This window comes from Coptis chinensis, chromosome 5, assembly GCF_015680905.1.
Source record: "Coptis chinensis isolate HL-2020 chromosome 5, ASM1568090v1, whole genome shotgun sequence".
Taxonomy (NCBI): domain Eukaryota; kingdom Viridiplantae; phylum Streptophyta; class Magnoliopsida; order Ranunculales; family Ranunculaceae; genus Coptis; species Coptis chinensis.
This window is the reverse complement of record NC_141460.1, coordinates 75,125,349-75,148,475: the sequence shown is the minus strand read 5'-3', so window position 1 is coordinate 75,148,475 and position 23,127 is coordinate 75,125,349. Positions and strand designations below refer to the sequence as shown.

Sequence of the window (23,127 nt, the reverse complement as noted above, 5' to 3'; positions counted from 1 at the left end):
GATATTGAAACCCAACAAATGTAGAGCTCAAGATATAAAAGAAAATGACATACAATGAATGGTTCTCACAATAACCTTGGTCAACTAATTAATAAAGATAACAGACAACCACTACTAAAAAAATGGCTTTTAATGACGGCTAAAAGTTGTCATGATCGACCTGTGATGATGGCTTCTAGGTGAGAAAAAAACCGTCATTACTGGGGGCGTCATAAAAAGTCAACTAAAACCGTCATTAAATTTATGACGGTTACTAGAAAGTTGTCTTAAAAGGTCATGCCCTTATGATATATATCCATTTGAAAACGTCATAATATGGGAGAGCTATTGTGTCACTTCTTCTGTATCCGTCATGATTTCTTAACAAAAAACCGTCAAGAAATTACAATGTTTCTTGACTGATTTTCTACAACCGTCATAACATAAATTGAAAAAAAAAAAAAAAATCCTCATTTCAATATATATATACACACACCTGTAGATAATTTACAGTAGAAAGCATTTAAAGCTGTAAACAATTAACTCCATTGTAGAAACTTGACAATTAAATAATCCATATAAAGTTCGAAAACTTTCTCGATTATATAATATATTATGCAAAATGTCAAAACATGATCCAAAACATTGAAAAACTAATTAAATTTGAACACATCATACAAATATATATTCTAATCGACTATATATCCATCTTAATGAGCCTGCCAAAGGCCTTACTCTTCGTTAATCACCCGAACAATTTTCCATTGTCTCCTCCAAAAATACCTAATGCAAAGATAAACAAATAGAGCAATGCTAAACACCGATCCTGCATGTGCAAGCTCCATGTATCTGCTTGTTCAACAAGTCTCAATCGGGTCTTAATCTTAACGTAAATAACCACCAATAATGTCGCAACACATTTCCAAGTTGAAAGCCTGATATACAATATCCACAAATGTAACAACTAGGTAAGAGATTGGAAGGGGGCGGTACATTAATTTAATCTTCATTACATTTTAAAAAAATAATAATAATAGAAAGACAATGCAGTAACCACTTGTGAAGCTAGATTCCAGATTTTCTTGCACAAGCATTACAAAGATTGACTACCATCTTGTGAACATATATACCTAGATACAGATGTGCTATATCTTCGAACCAAAATATGACTACAACATCAACCCATATAGAAACATTTCATTAAGTTGATATAATACTATTTCGGTTATGAATTAATAAAATTCAACTAATTGTATATACTTCAATAGGCATTAAATTACAGATAACTACCTTCTTAGCAATTGTTGTGTTCGCCCTGAAAATGTACGTGATTCATGAGCTCATGACGTAACTAAACTGAGATCCGTATGACAAGCCATAGGGCTGCAAAAGAGGGAAAGAGAGAGGTTACACCTCAATCAATTTATCACAACATGATCAGTGAACACTTCAACAAATCTAACACCACTATGAAGAGTAACACAATCATAACAAGCCTGCTTGAGAGTATCCAACTTACTGCAAACCCTAGGGAACTTCCAGCAGTTGCAAGGAATGCCAGTAGTATCCACTTACTCTTATCGGAACAAAAAAAGAGTTTCCAACTTACTGTAAAACATTGGGGAACTTCCGCCCAGCAGTTGTAAGGAATGCCTGCTGCTGTCCTACCGCCTCCTAACACAAGTGCATACAATTATCAAAAGTTCAACTATAATAAAACAAGTTGAATCCAAATTAAATACTTTAATGTGATGGAAGACTAGAAAAAAATATTCCAATCAAGTGTACAAACCTGGCCATGAGACAAGGACTTTCTATACTCCCAAAAAAAATCAATGAATACATATCATGTTCTTATGGTTAAGGATTAGCGAAAAAAAAATCTTATGGTTATAAGGCAGGACCTTATTCGAAACAAAGTTCACCAGTACGCATATGTAACAAGAAAAGCCATGAACAAAAAAACATCTAGATCAGTGGACTGTAGAAAAAATTAAAGAATTAACACGACATATAAGTGCAATATTAATGGTTAACATGGCAGCTGCAAAGAAAGTAAACTACGACTAAGACCTATAAAGTATTTTCTTTCCTTTTTGTTGGTAAAGAAACATATATGAGAAATATGATTAATTCAATGACACAAGACAACAAGCTCTAGCTATAATCTTTTCAAGCAGATTGTATAGCATACACTAGATAAATAAGTTAAGGATCATTAAAGATGGGTGCTACCAAACGATGGTGCTAACAAAAGTACACATTATTGATCTAACATTGCCATTGTTAGACTGTACACCAATAATTGTATGAGGCCACAAATCTAAACAGAGTGACTCCAAGAAATGCCTCATAATTCTATAGTTCACTCGGTTATAGCATCAACCAATGGTGGCTTATAAGTCATAGCAGATTACAGAACGAACTATGTGTCTACGACTCTATGCCCATATCTCTAGGTAAGGTACATAATGTCTGTTGCCTATTTCGGGACGTAGAATCATTTTATCACTATTTCCGCATCATTGGAAGAGTTGGAGATGAAGGATTTGCAAATCTTAAGAATAGTAAAATTGAAGTAAGAACAAATAAGAAATATAGACATGGTACGTATTATGTGCTTTTGGAATAAGACAGTATTGAATGCCCATGTATAAATTTATTAAATCATGTATTCCAATTGAGCTCATTACCTTATGATTTGATTGTTCATAAGAGCTTGGACAAGATTTCATCCTAAAATGAAGATAAGTTAGTTTTACCTTGTTCAGCTTCCTACATACAATCTCCCCCAAGCCCAAAAGCCTACCCACAGTAACTTCAAGCACACACATACAGCAAACAAGTGTGTTCAGAAATTATTAAAATAAAATAAAACTGCATGGGAAAACATGAAAATAGTAATAAAACTATCATGTATCTATCATCATAAACATAAACTGAACATTGAAATAGTTGGTTATCTCCTTCATGAAAACAGGTATAGCACTTTCTCACAAGTAATTTGCTATTACACTGAATTCCAATTTCAATAATGTGCATGAAATTAAGATTGATAAAATTAAACACAACAAACCAATTTGAATAGAAACCTTTTGATTCTGAATATAATTCACGCAATAGAGCTCATCGCATATATATATTGCACTTGTTGTTTACGTAATGTGACAAAATAAACAACCAAAGGGTAAAGTTTTCTAATAAAACCAGATTGCAAATTGGAAACCCTATCTACCATTTTATCAAACATCTATTATGCACAGAACATAACCCCCACATTTGCATATAATTTCGACCAACTACAACACAAAATCAAAACCTTATTAGCGACTTAAACATTTATATATGCAACCCAACAAAACGTTTTATGTAAAACTATATTTTCAAAATACAAATACCAACTATTTCAGATAAAAACATTCAAAAGGACCAATTTCTTTAGATCAAAATGTTGATCAACAAGATTGAAAATAGGAAGAGACGGAAAAAAAAAATAAGTGCTCACTTGTTTGCCATAAGTTCAGCAAATACCAAAATTTTCTTCTCATCAAAATGTGCAGCAAAAATTGATCTTCTCCTGTGAGTTTCCCAATGCCTAGGAAAGGATTTCGAGCATGGAAGAGAAGAGAAAGAGATATGGCAGAGGAGGCTTAGCTAGGGATTTGGTTTCGAGGGACAAAAATTGGTTTTGAGGAAGAGAGGGTTTCCGCAGTGTGTGGCAACTAAACTCTCTCATTTTGGTTTTTTGTGTTTTATCTCTTGATCTTTTATGGTGAGACTTCTATTTCTCTCGAGTCTTGACGCTTTAGAAAAGCAAAAAGTGAAAAAATCTCGATGGGTCTAGAACACACAAACCAGGCAAACCAGTCCCTTGCTACTGACGGTTAACCTAAGTTGTGTCATAAATTTTCTTGACGTGTGTATTAAACACGTCATAAATTATACAAAGCCGTCATAAAAAAAAGTCTAACTTGATAGTTTTAGGAAAGCCGTCAAAAAATTATTATATTTTCTTGATGCTTGTATCATACACGGCACAGTGATGCAATAGCTGTCATAAAATTATCACTGAGACACCTATCTTGACGGTTTTCAACAAAACCGTCAAGATAGAAAAAAATCAACCGTCATAATAAGGCTTTTTTTTAGTAGTGAACAAAAGTCTTAATCAATTACTTAAGCTTTGGAATCAAAGCAATAGTTTAAACAAATTCAGTGCTTCTAAACCCACGAGTATAATATTTGTTAAAATGACTTTACATAAGCAGCTGCATCAGTTGCATGGCACTACTAAAAAAAAGATTTGTGATGACGGCTTTTAGCCGTCATGAAACAGGTTTAATGACGTTTTTTCATTAAAAAAACAACTGTCATTATAGAGCCTGTCATAAAAGTTAACAAAAAGCGTCATAATTTTGATGATGGTTCCGAGAAGTTCGACATAAAAGTTTGAACTTATATAACAAAAATTCATTTATAAATGTCATAACTAGATACATTTGCATGACACGTTTTACTTAACCGTCATAAATTTACTAGAAAAAACGTCAAGAAATACACCTGTTTTATGACTGTTTCTATGTAGGCGTCACCCTGACAAAAAAATAGTCAAGAAAATAATACTAAAAACTATCAAGAATTGGTATATAACACAACAGTTCTTTGAAAGCCGTCATAACTTCTTATGTTTTTTGTTTTTTTTTCGCACCCCCTAGTGAATTGGAAATTCTTGTAAATCTGAAAATTCTTGTAAATTTGAAATTTATGTAAGCCCATGCATTCACACACCCTGACAACTCAACTCCATTACGGAAACTAGAATCATACTTTTACTAACAACTTAAATCATTCCAAGAACTTGTTCATATATAGTACATGATTTATTCACCAAGAAAAAAAATTAAATATCTCAAAACTTGATTCAAAATCAAGTCTCATAGTTCTACAATAATGCAATTTACCTAACTCATCTAACAAATTACTAATCAACCAATCCATCTCAAACAAACTTAAATGAGCTACCATGTTGTCTCTTTCCTCCATCAAAGCTCACTTACAACCTAAAACAACAATATAAAGAAAAATGTGTTAGTTGGTTTAATAAGTAAACTAAAAATATAATCATATAACCACTTTTTCACAGTATTAAAAAAATACACAAACAATGCGTTAGTACAAGAAGTCAATAACTACTAAACGAAAGAGTCAGACTTCCTTGAAATAATAACTAATCATGCTACACCAAGCACATAGGCTTCATATGCAACCCAGCCCCAAATACTCTATCAAACATAAAAGATATATAAATGTAAAAAATATTGCACATACCTATGTCGAGATAAAATTTTCGATGTACTCGATAAACTCCAAACTAATTTCAATAAGAACAAATGCAAGTTAACATAAAGGAAACTTAAGGGCCTTTATACTCTATCGTTAAAAATGCTCCAGGCCACCTAATGAAAGTGGAAAAAAAATGGGCATGTAACAGAAATGCAAGTATGCACAAATCAGTCTCAATCGTCCTCAACAGAGAAGCCAAGGTCAGATCTCCAACAATTGGCCTAAGGTGAGTCGATATGGCCTGCAGATGGCCCATTGAGGGACCCCCGAGTGGTATGTTATGGCCTGTTATGGTCTGCAGATGATCAAGTGGGGCTGGTGGAGCTTTGGCCTGGAAAAAACTTTACTTCCAACCTCACAAAGTGCTAGGCAAAGACCACCACTAGTTATTTTAGAAATGTTGTAAGCAGAAAGCAAAACAAAGTCACTTGAGACCTTTTTCTCACTCTCTGGGCAAATTGGCAGACTGGTAGCTGCAAGTGCTACCCTGGTTTGTGACAATATTTCAGAACTTCAGAATATACGATAACCCGAAATTGCAGTTGGCTAATTTAGATCTAGATGTGACCGATGAGGTTTACAGTAAGCCTAAAGTAAACAAAATAACTTGTTTAAGTTGCCCACTTTAACATGGAATGATAGAAGCATCATGTTTCCAGCTATTGTTCTTACCCACTGACAATGCAGCCCAATTCCATATGCATTAGAAATTTAATATAATAACTGGTCAACTGGACGTCATTTAAGATGGGTTTAACGACCCTTCCATGCTTATTAACTTTATAAAACAATAAACTCAAAGTTGCAGAAGAACAAAAGTTCCTGCTAGGCAATGTCAGGAAAGGAGAACTTGGTTCTATGGAACAGAAACTTAGTCCCGGGTCTTAAGGTGTATCTCATCAAAATCATAGGTATTGAAAAGGCTGAGAAGTTTCACGAAAAGAAATTTAGTATCCATCTAATCTAAAGTTTGGGTTTCGCTTGAAATTTCCTATTAAGATTTTAAGAAAGTGAAGCTTCATTAGATATTGAAGTGTCTGATCTACGTACCTCATAACATAACAACTTTAAGAATCAACAATTATCCTAAGCAAACACCTTGATGATACACAGATAGTTGCAAAGATTCATTAAGTCAATAAATTTAATGACAACAACAGTTACACCAAAGTTTCAATTCAACTTGAAATTACCTTGATTATTGGAATCAAAATTATTGAGCTAATAAGTAAACTAAAAATGTAATCATGTAACCATTTCTACAATATTAAAAAGAATGCAACAGCTCATCTTTCCATCTAAACTAAAGGTAACGAGAGCAGATCACAATTTTAAATTTTTTGCTAACTATGTTCCAACCTCACTGGATGAAAAATCAAAGCAAATTTACAAGTGTTTGCAATAACAAACAGCACCAAGTGTTTGGTAACTCGCTTAAATATGAGATAAACAAGTACTCATGGGTACTGTCCTTATATTAACAAGTATAGCACAGACTTTATTTATGTACCTTAGTGCATAAGGGGTCTTCTTTGGTCTTGGACTATTGGTGAAAGGCACCATTAGAACAAAATAAGAATTTAAATGGAGTTAAGGATCATAAACTTTTAGATGCCAAGTTAACTTATATTATTTACTATCTTTTGTGTACATAGCCAACAAACAGAAACATAAGGCATATGATAAACCAAACAGCAGTATGGATAATTAAGTGCAACAAATCGGTCGTGATGCATAGTCGGGTATCTCACGAAATCACCGTGAAACTTAAAATATGTGTCCTCAAGTCCTCACGTGCACAAGCCTATAGCATACTCCTTAATGGAACATACCTGAAAACAAAAACATGACTGGAAAACTTGAGAAAAGACTTCAAAAACTTGCCACACCCGAGAGCAAAAGAGCCACAATGTCACATTGAAGACATGTAGCCAACTACCTAAAAGTAAGAATATAAAGTAACCTGCTAGAATAGATTATAAGATTTTCTAGATTATCATTTTTCTTGTGTGGAATAAATAGAAACGCTTCTTCAAGGCTGAAATAAGTAATGGTTTGGGCTACTGTACCCAAATAAGATCATGCTAACTATATAATGGAAAACTACCTATTAGTGCAAGGAAAATAATTAAATCGCTTGCCGCCAGGCCACTTCGTTACGTTGGAAATATAGTCTAAAATGGTATAGTCCAATAAGGAATTCATTAAAGAAAAAGCAAGGGTCATATTCACTATTATTGTACCATTTCGGTGTTGGATAATCCAGAGTCCCTCACATGATTGGCTTTGGTGTGTTGAATGAACTGATCATCAAAATTCAAGAATACTTAGTCAACAAAAAGTCACCAAATCTCAAAATTGGGAACAATATACGAGACTTGTAACTTAGCAAGGCATCCTATAAACACTTGAAGAGTAATCCATAACTAAAAGAGTTTTTGCACATCAAACTAGGTTTTACAAAATCTTAGGCATATGCACATCAAGGTTAAGCGTACAAATGAGACCCACTCGCCTAGTAATCTTCGATGTAACCAGATTATACTAACTGAAAAACCCAAGCTAAGAATTTTATCAAACATCTACTTCCCACAAAATAGAACCCCAAGTATTGAAATAATTTCAACCAACTACAAAGAATCAACAACTTGACAGTAATATAAGCATTAACGTAACAACCCACTTTTGTGAAAGTTAAAGTTTTGATAAAAATACCAACTTTTTTATCTAATCACTCAAATTGGGATAACCATATTCACATTTAATAGCAAAACATTAATAAACGAGACTAAAAATAAGACAATGGAAAAATGACTCACTAGTTTGCAACAAGTTGGGCAAAAACCGAATCTTTCTTCTCAAAAGGAGCAGCGAAAATCGTCTCTTTTGTTTAAGTTTCAATTCAATTTGCAGTGGAAATTGTGGTTGAAGGAGCAAACTTGTTCAGCAAACCAAAAACACAATAAAATATTTATCTTCTAAAACCACTTTCCTAGCGGTAGTTCTCAATGTTAAGAATGGCTTCTTGTTATGAGAAAGACGATGAAGAAAAGAGATAATAGAAAGGAGAAGGCCAACCGAGGAGATCAAACATCAAGACATATTTGCACTGGAAGAGTTAATGAAACCATAGGTTTAGAAGGAGATAATGGAGCGTACTTGAGATGTTCAAGGTTTTTCTTTTTTCATATGAGAGTTTTCACGATTTTCCTTTTACTAAAGCTGTCTAACCTCTTGACGGTTCAATTGAACATACGGAGTGTGTCTCAACTCTCGATGCTTTTAGCTTGGCCAAAGCCTCAAGAGCCCTTAATCTGATTGGTGTTGACGGTTTATTTAGTTGCCTAAGTTGACGGTTCATTAAAAGCGCACAAGTCAAGGAATCTGTAAACATTCTCTCAACAGACCAAAAAAATGTCTAGAAAGGTGTTGACGGTTTATTCTATTGCCAACTTGACAGTTTTAGAAAACTCGTCATAAAGTCATCGTATTTTCTAGACACCTGTGTTATACACGACATAATGTTGAAATAACCGTCATAAAACCATCATATTTTCTTGACGCTTGTGTTATACATGACATAATGTTGCAATAGCCATCATAAAACCATCATATTTTCTTGACGCTTGTGTTATACACGACATAATGTTGCAACAACAGTCATAAAACTTTTACCAAAATACCTATCTCGACGGTTTTCAGTAAAGCCGTCAAGATAGACGAAAAGCATGCGTCATAATATGTCTTTTTTTTAGTAGTGTGGGGACATGCCATAGATGCCCTAGATAGCATATTACTTATTATCTCCAAAGATACATGTAGCCAAAAGTGTTTGTGGTCATACTGAAATAAGGGTATGCAAATACCAGGATGCTGAACCAAATAAGTCTGTCATCTAGTTTAATTCGTTGTGTTAAATATCCGAAACAATTGAAGCAAGAAAACAAAAATAGAAATAAGGAGAATAAAATAGAGTTTGAGAAGTGACGTCTTATATGCTATTCAAAGGATGGTATGTTCATAAGTGCGTTCAAAACAACAAATGAGTGCCATTTGCGATTATTGGATTAATTTAGTTGCATTTCAATTCATTTCCTTTTGTGTTATTTATCATGAACAAAAAAATAGGCAAATATCGCATTGTATGCCTTTTTCCTACTATCCCAAATACAACTTTAACCTTGCTTCTTTTTGTTCCTACAAATGCTCTCAGATCTGACGTAAGAGTATACTGATGCAAGATTTATCAGGATTTCAAAGCATTACCAAAATGGTAAAAGTTGAAAGAGCTTCACCATCACTATGTTCTGCTTGATAAGAAGCAAGGGATAATTGGATAATTAATGTGTACTATACGCTTTTAGATTTTCGTCTATATATTATCATGAACTTCTTGGCCTATTCCAACAATGGGAAACAGGGGTATATACCTAAGATGAACATGGTTGTATGTGAAAGTAAAAAGCAATGGCTTGAACTATGTGTTGCATATTTTAATTCAGTCAAAGATGTAATTGCAAACAAACACACCTTTCCCTAAGAGTAGAGAGGTCCTCCTCAAAAGCCACGGGGTTTCGGTTTTCTAGTATAAGAGCATTTGCAATGCAGGTGAAAGTTATCCCCCCCTTATTCACCGCCACCTCAGCACTTATTCACCCCCTTTTCACCAAAACGGTGAAAAACAAGGTGAAGTTGTGCAATGCAAAGGTGAATAAAATATCTCGGACGGGATATTAGATTCCGTCTGGAGGTTTTTTATTGAGACGGAATGTAACATCCCGTCTGATGACTTGTTATGAACAGACGCGAACATGTTCCATTTTCACTTTCTTTCCAGCCTCCATTGCGATTTTCTAGCTTCCATTAACAATCTTTTATCACAAACTTCCATTCCTAATTACTTCTCCACCCCCCAATGCATCCCCACCAACCTCACCAGATGAAGAGCATTCCTGATGGTTTGGAAATGTCAAAATTTCCAAAAAAAATGGGCAAAAAGGATCATCATCAAGAACGCATAATGTGGGTGAGGAGGACGAAATTGAACTTGAGTTCAATTTTCCACCGCGTTGTGAAATCGAGGAACACCCACCATTAGCGTCAATATCGGTCTGACACGTAGCAAATCGAGTGGCGGAGTCTCAAGTAAAACGACAAAACAATAACAAAGAATGAAACACAGACAATAACAAAGAGCACAGTTATGCAACGTAGTGCCTAATCCAAAGGTGAAATTGATAGGTGGGAGTCTATTAGATGGAGAAGTGTACGACTCTAAAAATTGACAATCCACTAATTGGAGTGAGAAAGGTGTCGATCTGAGTGATTCTAAGTGATACGATGTGTACTGGACCGAAAACTCAGTGTAGCCCTCCGCCTTCGAAGAAGGAGATGGTGTTTACCTATGGGAGAAATTGAGCCGTATGGCTGCCTACATACCCCGCCGAGGGGATCAAGCCTGATGTAGTTCCACGCCTTTGTAGAATGTTCTCTTAGTGGAGGGAATGGGTCAGGTAGCGATGGTGAACGAACGATAGTCATGCGCCTCCTTCCTTTGGAGAAAGTGGTGGTGTTGTCAAAGGCTCTAGTGCCCTCCAAAACACTAAGCCTCTTCTCCTCCTTTTCTCTATGAAACCTCCTACTCTCTCTCTAAATCCCCTTTTAATTTCCTTCTAACCCTAGCTCTCTTCTTTATATGTTCTCCTCGCAGTCCACTAAGGACCTTACATCTCGTCTCCCATCTCACGGATAGTGGGACTCCACGTGTCACTCTCTGGACCGCAGAGTCCCCTCCTACTCGATTATGCTCTTGTACTCCGCAGCACCATCTACTCTGGTGCAACCTCTCCTTCTCTGAATGACAATTGTCTCTTCAGAGTCCTTCATATATGTAAGATCCACGGTCATCAATATGACTAATACAAAAAGTTTACAAGCTCAACTACTAAACAATAAATGACAAAATTGGTTGTTGGGCTCTCATTCTATTCTAATTAGTGGTTGGCCCTGAATATGACGTTCTCAGAATTCACTCTCATATACAAAACCATTTTGTTTTGTTCTGTCGATTTGTTTCAAAAACCAAATTGAAGTCGGTCTCCAGAAACAATTCAAACTTGGAAGCCAAGCTGGAAAACAGAGTTGGAAGCCAAATCATACGTGAATGGGAACCACCAATTTATAACAGTCTCCTGATTTGATCGTTTCATCTTATGCTTATTAGATTTGCTTTCTAGAGTTAGAATGAAGAAGACAATTTATTAGTCGTTGGATTAAATGTAAGATTATTACACATGACATCTTTTTTTAATTGGGAAATATTAAGAAACATGTGTTTGCCATGTGATGGGTATTTCAGACATTACACTAACTTTTAAAAGATGATTTGAGTCAAATAACAATCAGCCTATGGTCAAACTGGTCAAGTGACGGAACTAGGTCCAATCCCTAATTACATATTATTTACACCTTAATATCTAATTTCCCATTATCAACTCGGACCAATACCTTCAAAACCCCCCCCCCCCCCCAAAAAAAACAAAGACTCGGGATTTACTTTCAAAATATGAGTTGGGCTCACTTCATCTGCCTCATGGGCCTTAATTCCAAATAAGCCAGCACAAATGCCCAATTCGATAAAGCAAAAAATAAGCCGTTAGAAAAAGTTAACGTTCGTTTCTCAGTTTTCAAATTTTAAATCTTCAAAAACATTCCATTTCATCATTTCAGTCTTCTCCTTAAAACTCTTGCTACCAAAACAAAAGAAAGAAAGAAATAAAGAAGAAAAAAGAAAATGGCACTTCGATCACTTGACAACAATCTTCCAACTACACCAGAAAGACCCAAAAAGCTAGCAAAGGTTACAACAATATTACCCATTTCAACTAATGACGAAAACAAACTTCCTGTTCCGGTATCCGCTGACCACGCAATCGATTATGTTTTGTCAGAGGATCTCGAGGCTATAACTGATCCAGAAATCAAAATTCAGGTACACCATTTTCTCAACTCTTTCATTTCAGTGTAATTATAAGTATTTTTTTTTTTGTTTTTGATGGTTTGTGTTAATTAGAGTTTGATGGAAGGATTAGAGTCGAAAGATTGGACCAAAGTTTGCGAGTCGTTGAACGATACGAGGCGTTTCTCTTTGTACCATTCAACTCTCTTGCTTCCTACATTGTAAGTTATTCTTAGTTAAGTTTAAAGATTATATTTTTATGAAATGGGGGTTTGTTAATTACTTGTGGATGTGATGTACAGAGATAAGGTTATGGTTATAATAGTGAAAGCTATGAAGAACCCGAGGAGTGCTTTAATTAAAACCTCGATTATGACTGCTTCGGATATATTCAAGTCATATGGTCATGGCTTACTTGAGTCTTCTACATCTGAAGCCTTTGATCAGCTGGTATAGTTAATACTTCAGCCCAGTCTCATTTTTTATTATGTGTTTTTTTTGTTATGTTGATGGGTTCGATTAGTTTAACGGGTTGGATTTATTGGTTGGTTTATAATGCAGTTGCTGCAGCTTCTGCTTAAAGCATCACAAGATAAGCGTTTTGTGTGTGAAGAAGCTGAGAAATCACTTCTTGTCATGGTGGAGTGTATGCCTTCTTTGGCATTGGTTAGTAAGCTGCGTGCATTCGTTAGCCATACTAACCCAAGAGTTCGAGCTAAAGCTGCTGTTTCCTTTGCTCATTGTGTCTCCAAGATGGTAAATTAACTTCAAATATTTCTAGACTAATGATATAAGTCATATAACACTGTGTTGATCATGCATGGAGGATTTTGATATAATTGTAGGTAATTTATGATTTAGTAACTTAGTTGTAAAGGCTATTTGCCTATTTTGAATATGAAAATGGATATTCTGTGCAACTGGTACATTGGCTAAGTTTGGAAGAGTTGTTGTAGCAGAGGTATGGAACTTCTATATTGGTTGACCATGCAACAAATATGTCACTTTAGGCTTAAAATGTAATTTAATAACGTTTACTCTGGATATTCGTTGTGTAGAATCTCTTTAAAGAGAACACCCCACCCCACACACACACACACACACTTACTTTTCCGGCAACAACTATGACAATACAATATGATACTTAATACTGATAAGTCGAGATTCTGAAGTTTCAGTATCAAAATGATAAAAGTTTAGGTACTTCAATTGTATGAATAAGCATGTGCCAGTAGATAAGGGGTTTGAGATACACCTAAATCAACTTCACATTATAACCTGACTATGCTTAGTGAGAACCATTGTAACTGTGTTTCAGTTAATAAAATGTTGTTTAATGATCAGAAAAAATAAAAATCTTATGTGGAATATTCTTACAATGCAGGGATTGAATGCTATGAAAGAGTTTGGCTTGGTGTCACTCATTCTAATTGCAGCAGAGTTATTGAATGACCGCCTGCCTGAAGCGAGGGAAGCAGCTCGGAGAACAGTCACTTCCGTTTATGAAGCATTTACAGGTGATGAAGACTTGAAGAATTTAGACTTATCAGCAGCAGAGTCATGGCAGAACTTCTGCGCTTCTAATCTTTCGCCCATTCAAGCACAGTCCTTGACTAAGATAACCTCTTCTTAATATGAAAAAGCAGTTGTGGTTACATTTGAATCTGTTTGTATTACTATGAAGTATGAACAAGTTGGATTTTATTACCTTCAGTTTTCATGTAAATGCTGATTTACATGACTGAAAATGAGGGGAAAATATGTAATACATGGTTTATGAATAGTGACACATTAGTCTTTTTCCCTAAAGATCATTGTTTTGGGTAACAGTAAACTTTTTGGATATGCTTAATGTATATATATTTTTTAGGTGAAGTGCTTCATCTGTAGTTAAACATTTTTGGCTGTCTGTTGGCAGCATGTTCCCCCTATGTGACAGGTCGTGATTGCAGTGCTGTTGAGTGAGTCATTTGCGCATTTGTATTCACTACAAGGTTTAATTATGTGCATCATAAAGAACCATAACAAATTGATGGATGGTTGACGCAGACCTGATTTTAGTTGGTTATATTTCTTACAAATGGAATACAGATTAAACTGGAGATGAAACTGGTAACATCACTAACGGATCAACTCTCTTACAAGAACATATAAACCACCCTCACAGTATACAACCAAGCCATAGCTCAACTCAAGATTAGGAGCACTGCACTACTGTATGAAAGTCCCTGTCAGTACTCTCCACTCTCAAACACTCATGGCAGACCACGTGTCCAGACTACAAGCAGGTCGTCCAAACGACCTAGGAAACGTAACCGCTGCAAGCTAGTCAACAACATCATTAATGAGAGATCATTACTACGTAACGGAAGGAGTAAAAACAATCATCAAGACAGCGTAAAAAGGGGATCTACACCTATAAAAAGGAGGCGTTTTCTCCATTCTCAAGGGAGGCCAATTCTCCATATTCTCGATCATCTATCTCCATCTCCCCTCCAATCAACCAATCAAAAACTCGAACTGCGTCCGACTTGATTCAAGTTGAACTCTATAAGTAGACAGTTCGACATAACCGAGTTCAGTCGAACAAATTCTACCTCTACAGTCCCCTAGCTGAAAACATTAAGCATATATCATTGTTTGGTCAAAAGGTTTAGAAGACTTGTTACATGCTGATCCTTGAAATCAGTATATTCCCGATGCCAGCAACTATATGGAACCAAGGCCCAAAATTTCGATATCGGTTAATATATCGGTGTACCTAAAAACCGAGATATATCGGATATATCCTTTTGGTGACCAAATTCAAAGTTTCTAAAATATCTATCTCTACAGTCTCTATATTTCTATATAGAAAAATTTCATTTAAATTATTAACAATTGGTCATATATATATCATTGTTTGGTCAAAAGGGTTTTTCATAAGACTTGTTACATGCTGATATATGAAAAAAATCAGTATATATTCCGAGATATATCGCCAGCAATCTATATTTTGGGCCCTGTATGGAACCAATTATTCAAATTTCGGAAAATATCAACAATAGAATTTGTACCATGCCAATAATCTCAAATATCGGAATATGCTCTGAATCCCACTTATTGCTTTGAAATTTTTAAAAACTTGCCTACGCACACAGCTCTACATACTTCAACTCATTCAATCTCACAACAACAACTAAACAAAACCCAAATCAAGGTATGCCCTCTCTTTTTTTGTTTCTTTGCTGTGCTGTTTTGTATTTTTCTGATATTATAATCATAGCATGTAATATATTGTTAATAATTCAAGATATATCTATCTTGGGCACATACTGAACTGCTTCAATTTATAAAAGATTTGATCTTTACAAGCTTTTGAGAGCTTTGGTTATCATTTTAATAATTTTGTTGTTTCAAAGCAGGTTGGGCTGTTGTTTATTAGGTTCCAGCTCAAACTTACAACGAGATGGTATGTCAAACTTTTCTTGTTAAAGAATCATATTTTAAGGTTTGGGCATTTATTTCCAGAACAAGTCTAATAATTAGTGTGTTGGGTCTTTTTTTCAGCTTCCATTGTCATTACTCAAGACTGCTCAAGGGCATCCAATGGTAATAATGATCTTTCTTTTGTTGGTTTAGTTCTTTTGTTTTAAGACTATGATTGTAAGTGACGTCGAGTTAGTTGTTGTTTTGACAGTTGGTGGAGCTGAAGAATGGGGAGACGTATAATGGCCATTTGGTTAATTGTGATACATGGATGAACATTCATCTCCGCGAAGTCATTTGTACTTCTAAAGTAATTCTTCTGACTCCTTATAAGTTTTTTTTATGTGCTTATATTAGTTTTGGTGGTAGTTTTATTTTTGGGAGCTAATGGGAAGAAATTTTTAATGTAGGATGGAGATAGGTTTTGGAGGATGCCAGAATGCTATATCCGTGGAAACACGATTAAGTACCTTCGAGTTCCAGATGAGGTATGCTTAAATGTTTCTGCCTTCATACTAACAACATGATTGGAGCATGTTTTACTCATTACCATTGATAGTATATATCTTTGATCGTTTGCAATGTTTCTTATATAAAATGCAAAATGAACATGTTGGAGGGTGTTGTTTGAGAACTATTTTCAGATTGGTTCTTAGGATGCTTCTTATTAGAGGAACTTAGGATCTTAGCTGGCATAAACCGAAATAAATTAAGAGTGTAATTTACTATTTTATGAAAATTATTGTTTTTTTTTTTTCCAAACTTGGAGTAATGATATCGAAGACGGGGGATCATTTGCACTGAATGGACCAAAAAGATAGAAAGTGACTTGGTAGACTAAGCTTGTTTTAGTAATACACACAAGGTTAAATTTCCCTTTTGCGGTACTTTTTGTTTGACTCCAAAATTTAAAATCAGTTCCAGTTTTATTCCGTTGTTATCAGGAACATTTACGATGAATCACGTGATTGAACTATTCAACTAAGAGTTTCATTTTGGTTTCCATCCAATCCGGAATTATAAATGTATATCATGTGATACTAATTGGTTATTACTTAATATTGTGATTCATTTATCTTTAGAAACCATTTTTTCAGAGCTACCAACTTCAGTTTTTCCGAATAGTCAAATAGTGGTGTTTTGGGAGCTTGATAGACCCTTTGATTCAAAAAATTGTAGTTCGTATGGTTATCAAATGACCAAGGGGTTGTTTTTTTGAACCACTGAGCCCAGTATCTCCCTTTTACTTGATTATTAATGTGGTCTGTAGCCTGTTCAGTGACGTGTCGCATGGCTTCTTGGTTTACCACTCTCCCTATTGGATGTTGTCCTCATATTGTTAAAGTAAAAGTTCAAAATTGGCTCATGCAGTATTTTGGCAGATGTCAGAGTCGACCATTTTAGACAATGGGTGCCTAAAAGTAACTACAAGAGGAGGACATCTTTGTTTGTATATCACCTCTCCAGTAAATTTACCCTCAAGTATGGTAATTAGTTGACATTATATTGAAACCTTCAGTGTTCTCATCAACCTAAAGTCGTAATCACCTATAATGTAGGTTCTATACTCAGTGGCTATACAAACAACATGATTCCAGAATGTTTACTCTTTATCGTGGATAGCGTATATCGTGGTTAGTAAGTGTATATCATCTATGTGTTATAATATTACTAATGAAACGTAACAAATCAGAGGGTGTTGAGTGAGAACTATTTGTCAGTGAGGTTCTTAGAATGGTTGTTAAATTATTAATAGAGGAACTTCGATCTTTGGCTGGTGTCAATCTAAGAATCTTTCATCAACAGTGTATTTTACGTGAATTATCTTTGTCTTAATCAAGAATCCTTTGGTGTCTGCTAGTACATTGCACGTCTATCTTCATCCAAACAAAAGTGCCACATAATTCGCTATTTTTCCACATCTGCCTCAGTTCAGGTGGCCAATATCCGAAAGGTTCATGGGATTTCGTAAATACTGCTATTTTAATCCTTCAATTTGTCAAATTTCAGTATTTGAGTGTAACAATATTGTGCCTCCAAACTATATTATGTATTATACCCTCTTTGCTATTCCTCTGAATGTGGCTCATATGATGGAATTAATTATTAGGTTTGCCTTTGTTTCTTTATTTTTTATTATCCTTTTTCTTTTTTCCTTGTAAGCCGTACCACAAACATGTACTCTTTTTTAACCTGTAGAGTTGAAGACTACGTTATCGTTTTCTCTAGGGTCAGCAATATTATATCATTTGTTTTAGATTCATTTATCCTACAGACCACCCGCATCAATTGGCTTTCTAATACCCCTGTGGAAAACACTTGGCCTTTTATTAGTAACTTTTCTTTATTTATCAGGAGAACTTTTGCTGGGTTGGATCATGGGGTTGGATCATATATGTATTTCATGTGGTATGAACTTGCTAAGTTAGTTAATGCTAGGATTTGTTATGGTACAAAAAACCATTTTTTCAAAGCTACCTACTTCAGTTTGTTTTTGTATACTACTTTTGAATAGTCAATAAGTGGTGATTTAAGAAATGATAGGACCTGTGATTCCAAGTAATTGAATTTGTCACCACTGAGCACGACTTATTTTGATTCATCTGATATGAAATTAACTAATCACCGATTGATTAACATCTTGAACCTGCTACTACTACTACTATGTGATCCACCTGCAACTTAGGCTTATTTTGGGTAGCGATAATTCTTCAACTATGCTTTTTCAAAAACCATTGCTAAGGTGACTTGTTAATATGTTCAACGTTTTAGTGGCTTTTAATCTTTTGTCCAACCGACAAAACTAATGTATTGAATTCCTGGATCGTTCGTGACCTTTTATTTAAGAACTGATTACATAGACACTCAATCTGTCTCTTCTTGTATCTCTGTAGAAGGATACATCGTCGTAGGAATCTCAACTTTCTCGCCTCCTCCCTTGTAACAGTATTCATTTGTGCCTGAACAAATTTAATATTAATAAATCACAATCGTATGACAAAAAATGTTGAACAGTTAGTTGTAAATAAATGTAAAGTGAAAAAAAGAGAGGAACGAACTGATAATAATATTGGAGTCGAAAGAGATTGATAAATTGGTAACACATAAGCAAATGAATTGAAACACACTCCCCAAATCTATAAGTAGAAGCATTTTTAAAAATCTTTCGATTTGAAATGAATTGGCGTGATAGAATGATTGAACATACCTTTTTTTTTTAATAGAGGCATAATCTTGTGTTAATGTTTGTGTGTGGATGTAAATGAAAAATAAGGGGAAGGGAAAAAACAGATTAGAAAACAGTGAGGGATTGAAAGAGGGCATTTGCAGTGAGGGATTGAGAAGTTACTCCTCAAGTGTTGCAACGCTTGGGGTAGAAAATAGAGTGAGTGAGCGAAACGGTACGCTTTGCGGTTATTAATACAATTGTTTCGCATTTTTCTTTTAATATATGTAAAGGTGACGTGGAGTTCTGAGACCACGGTAAAGGACAGCCCTTTAGTAGTGTTAATAGATATGATTATTGCCATTATGAATTTGTTGAATTGTAAATGAAGTAGAGATGAATGTTTCTGAGTTGTTTGTCCATTTTACTCTCCCCTTATACTGTTTTCCTTTGAGTGTTACCAGTATAATAATTTTCCTTATGTTCCAAGCTTCTTTCATTTCAATGATGGGGATAATTTTGTTTCTTCTTCTAGGTGATTGATAAAGTTCAGGAAGAAACAAATAAGAGCCGTACAGGTTTGCTGCTTAACTCTTATTGGAGTTTTTATTTAGGGAATAAAATGTGTTTTAACTTCTAATGTCAGATTGAAAACTACAGGCAATAAGGTTTTGAATATTGGGTTTCCTTTATGGACATCATTTTACATTTCAGTTTGTCTTACCTGCTAGAAGTGTCAGTTAAGTAGTTCGTCCAAGTCTGTGTTATACTATAACTCTGTAAGAATATTTGATTATAGTATAGTTGGTACTTCACAAGTTCATATGATAGTCATGTACTTCAATACATATGCTTGTCTTAGTGCACAACACTATTTGTTGGTTGCTGTGTGATGAAGTCTCTAGACGTTCTTGGAGTAATATGTACTTCATTAGTTTATTTTGTGTTGGCCAGGTTCTTCCGTATAGTTTTTTTGAGTAAAGAGACAATATTAACCTCGATTGTCTCCTACAGATAGGAAGCCACCTGGGGTAGGACGAGGAAGAGGAAGAGGTAGAGATGATGCTAGTGGGGGGAGGACAGGAAGAGGCATGGGCCGTGGTCAAGATGATGGAGGTGCTAAAGGCTTTGGTGGAGGCAGGGGCAGGGGTGGTCCCAATAACAGAAGTGGAGGCGCTAGAGGTACATGATTCTGCTTTCTTCTCTATATTGTTATAATTTTATATACATCAAGAGAATTTTTGTGTACCCAATAAATGATTGCTTGGAAGCACTTTTATTGTGTTGGATCACAGTATCAGCAAGGCATGCTGAGCAGCACATCCTAGAGTAGTCCTTCTATTTGAAGCGACTATGTTTATACATGCCAAAATGCTATATTACATTTGCTAACCTTTGTCTTAAAATTTGCTATGTAAGTTTACAATATGCAGTTCAAAACGCTGTCCGTTCATTTCAAGATACCTTATAAATTCCTGTTTCCATAACAGGTGGTGGACGAGGCCGCGGGTGATACTGGTTTGAACTGAGCAGCTGATGGAGTCCAGTTGCTTCTGCTTTTGAAGGCATTCATCCTTCAACAACTCATCTCTGGAGGAATGGTTTGAAAAGAGAACTTATTTTGAGATAACCAGGTGTACAAGGAAAATAGGAAAGAGTCTGTTGTTTCTTTCAAACCCTTTTAAAATTTTTATGATGAAGATTGTAATATAATTTTGAAACCAATTGCAATTAAGGCATTTAGTTTTGGCCATTTACAGTTTGTACAGTTCTTAAGGGAATATAACTGATATTTGGCTCGCTAAGGTCGACTTCTGCAAATCCTGCATGAGTTTGTGGTTTGAACCTATAAATGATCCATAATTCACCTGGCCAGAGCTTCATGCGTACTTGGCATGACTATATTAGCTTCCTATTTCCTCTAGATCCTTGCAAATGGGGATTCATTTTGTAGTAAGGACTAAGAGCATCTTTAATGGTGAGACTTCTTGAATACTAAACACCAAATTCTTGAAAATTTAGTAAAAACCATTTTTAGTGGTGAGAACAAATAAAAAAAACACCAAACCAAACCGGTTCCCATTTCGTGTTTGGATTGATGTTGTATCAAACGTAGGACGCGGTGTTCAATAAGCCGGGTGGTTTTTCAAAAACTGTGTGGGCATGTGGGCTGTGGGCTTTCTTGGTGCGGATTTTAGAAAATAGCGGCGGTTTCAAAACAACGTGGGTTTTGGGCTAAACTGTATGACGCGGGGTTTTGAAAGCTGTTTTGGCTATTCTTGCACGGTTTATCCAAAACAACATAGTTTGGTGTCAAATTTTTGATGTCTGGGCTGAAGATGTTTGTGTTTGTTTGGTTTGGGCAAAAAATTTGGTGTTTTTTATGTCTCACCATTAAAGTTGCTATAAGGAGATTGCATGATAAGAGCAGCTAAATAATGAGGTTAAAGGGGAAAACCCATTTTGAAATGGACAGTCAGATAGCATTCTTTTGGAATTAGAAACGAAAGTCATTGAAACTGATGATCCAAGGGGAACAGTGGCAGATTCCTGCTAATTTTCTACACTTGCTGCGCCAAACATGGGATTGATACAGCCACATTTCGGGTGCCACCATCAACAGATGAGGATCAGATAGTGTGGAGCCCTGACTCGAAAGGAGTTTTTTCGTTTAGGTCTGCTTATGCACAGGTTAGAGAAAAACAGAATAGAATTGGGTGGCATCGAACTCTGTGGAATGATTACGTGCACCCGAGGACTGCTGCAACAGCATGGAAGCTTATGCATAACTGTGCTGCCACAGATGCAAAAATGCAAAGGAGAGGAATTAGAACCGCGGCAGTTTGTTGTATGTACTTCAAGGACACTGATGAATTGTTGCATTTACTATGGGCTTGTGAATTTGCAAGGAGTTTGTGGTCTTGGCTGGCTGCAAAGTTCGGATTCAGGGACACTTTTCAGTCCACTCGCGAAGCTGTTTCTATGGCTAAAGGGTGCAGTACTACCATCAGACACATGTGGGAAGCAGCCGTTGTAGGGGGTATTGGTCTGTGTTGTGTAGAGATTGGAAGCATGCAAGTTTGGGTGGAGACTGACTCGCGGGCAGCAATGTTGGCTTTTGTTTCAAGCGAAGTGCCATGGCGGATGCGAAAGAGGTGGGAGTTATGCAAGAGAAAACAAGATTTCTTTTTGATATAACACACCTTGGAGGGAAGTAAACTTCGCAGCTGACATAGCTGCAAAGTATGGTACTAACCTTACTATGGGCACGCTGGAAGTGCATGAGGGAAGACCAACTTGGCCGTATAAGTGGGAAAACCCAGACTCTATTTACTTTAGGTTTTGTTAGTTACAGTTCTTGTATGCTACAAGTAGGCGTTAGGATATGGCTAGAACAGGGAGTGGTGGAGGTCTGTTCCGACCCTCCTTTTATAATCATGTAACTTACTATTAATCTTCTAATATAATACAGCTTACCTAGCAAAAAACAAAGAAACTGATGATCCAAAATTACCTATAATGCGACTAACTAGTTGATGCTCAGTTAGTTGCATGATGCGACAAAATACCAAACATCTCTCTGTTAGGGAATGGCTAGATATGTTTTTACTCTGGAATCATAATAGAGAAAAACACATCTCACAAGCAGGCATTCAGGCTTGCCTTATACTGTACTACATTTGGGAAACAAGGAATGAAGTCAGGTTTGAGAACAAGAAGGCAAACAGAGAAAGGGTAATCAGAAAGACTATAACTACAGCAGGAAAATGCAATTTGGCATTCAGAGAAGACCCTTCTAACTCAACTCAATCTGTTGCCTTAAATACTAGTTCTCATAATGATCTATTTCCTCTAATACCAAATGAATGCATAGTAATAAGATTTGATGCTTCCTTCTACAGAAAAACTGGGTGAGCTGGAGTTGGTTGCTTGGCCTGGGACAGTGAGGGTGTCTTAATTGGAGCTGCTACAAGAAGGTTTAGAGCAAGAGGAGCCGAAGAAGCTGAGATGGTGGCACTGGAAGTGGCGGCAAAACTAGTAGTCCAACTGAAAAGGAAAGAATACTCCTTTGAGGGAGACTGTTCAGAAGTCATTAAAGCATTTTCCTGTCAGTCATGTGCTTGGCATTTAGAAACTCTATTAACCAGATTGTAAGGGTGTTTGATTTCTCTTCTTTTAGATGGATAAATAGGTTATTTAATGGGGACGCACA

At 35.8% G+C, this 23,127-nt stretch overlaps 2 protein-coding genes and 1 long non-coding RNA gene across 4 annotated transcripts; 2 read left to right on the top strand and 1 right to left on the bottom strand.

Moving 5' to 3' along the window:
* Positions 1-803: 803 nt before the first annotated feature.
* LOC147498914 (uncharacterized) lies at positions 804-3,720 on the bottom strand. The gene is made up of 5 exons (XR_015194385.1): positions 3,485-3,720; positions 2,742-2,797; positions 1,589-1,653; positions 1,270-1,362; positions 804-914 (listed from the first exon to the last, which is right to left on the bottom strand). It is a non-coding gene; the product is annotated as an uncharacterized LOC147498914 (long non-coding RNA).
* An 8,284-nt stretch (positions 3,721-12,004) lies between these two features.
* Positions 12,005-14,089, top strand: LOC147498913 (ARM repeat superfamily protein). Its single transcript, XM_086559077.1, has 5 exons — positions 12,005-12,313; positions 12,395-12,501; positions 12,583-12,730; positions 12,842-13,036; positions 13,665-14,089. Exons 1-5 carry the CDS (start codon positions 12,116-12,118, stop codon positions 13,911-13,913), a joined length of 897 nt encoding a protein of 298 aa, XP_086415203.1. The 5' UTR covers positions 12,005-12,115; the 3' UTR covers positions 13,914-14,089.
* A 1,225-nt stretch (positions 14,090-15,314) lies between these two features.
* LOC147498912 (sm-like protein LSM4) lies at positions 15,315-20,667 on the top strand. 2 transcript variants are annotated; one of them, XM_086560760.1, is made up of 8 exons: positions 15,315-15,479; positions 15,685-15,731; positions 15,830-15,871; positions 15,960-16,058; positions 16,159-16,236; positions 19,450-19,492; positions 19,929-20,096; positions 20,405-20,667. In XM_086560760.1, the coding sequence occupies exons 2-8, from the start codon at positions 15,729-15,731 to the stop codon at positions 20,425-20,427; spliced, it is 456 nt and encodes a 151-aa protein (XP_086416886.1). In that variant the 5' UTR covers positions 15,315-15,479; positions 15,685-15,728; the 3' UTR covers positions 20,428-20,667. The 2 variants fall into 2 exon arrangements, with proteins under 2 accessions (XP_086416886.1, XP_086416887.1); XM_086560761.1 differs by having other exon boundaries at positions 15,381-15,479; positions 15,682-15,731.
* Positions 20,668-23,127: the final 2,460 nt, after the last annotated feature.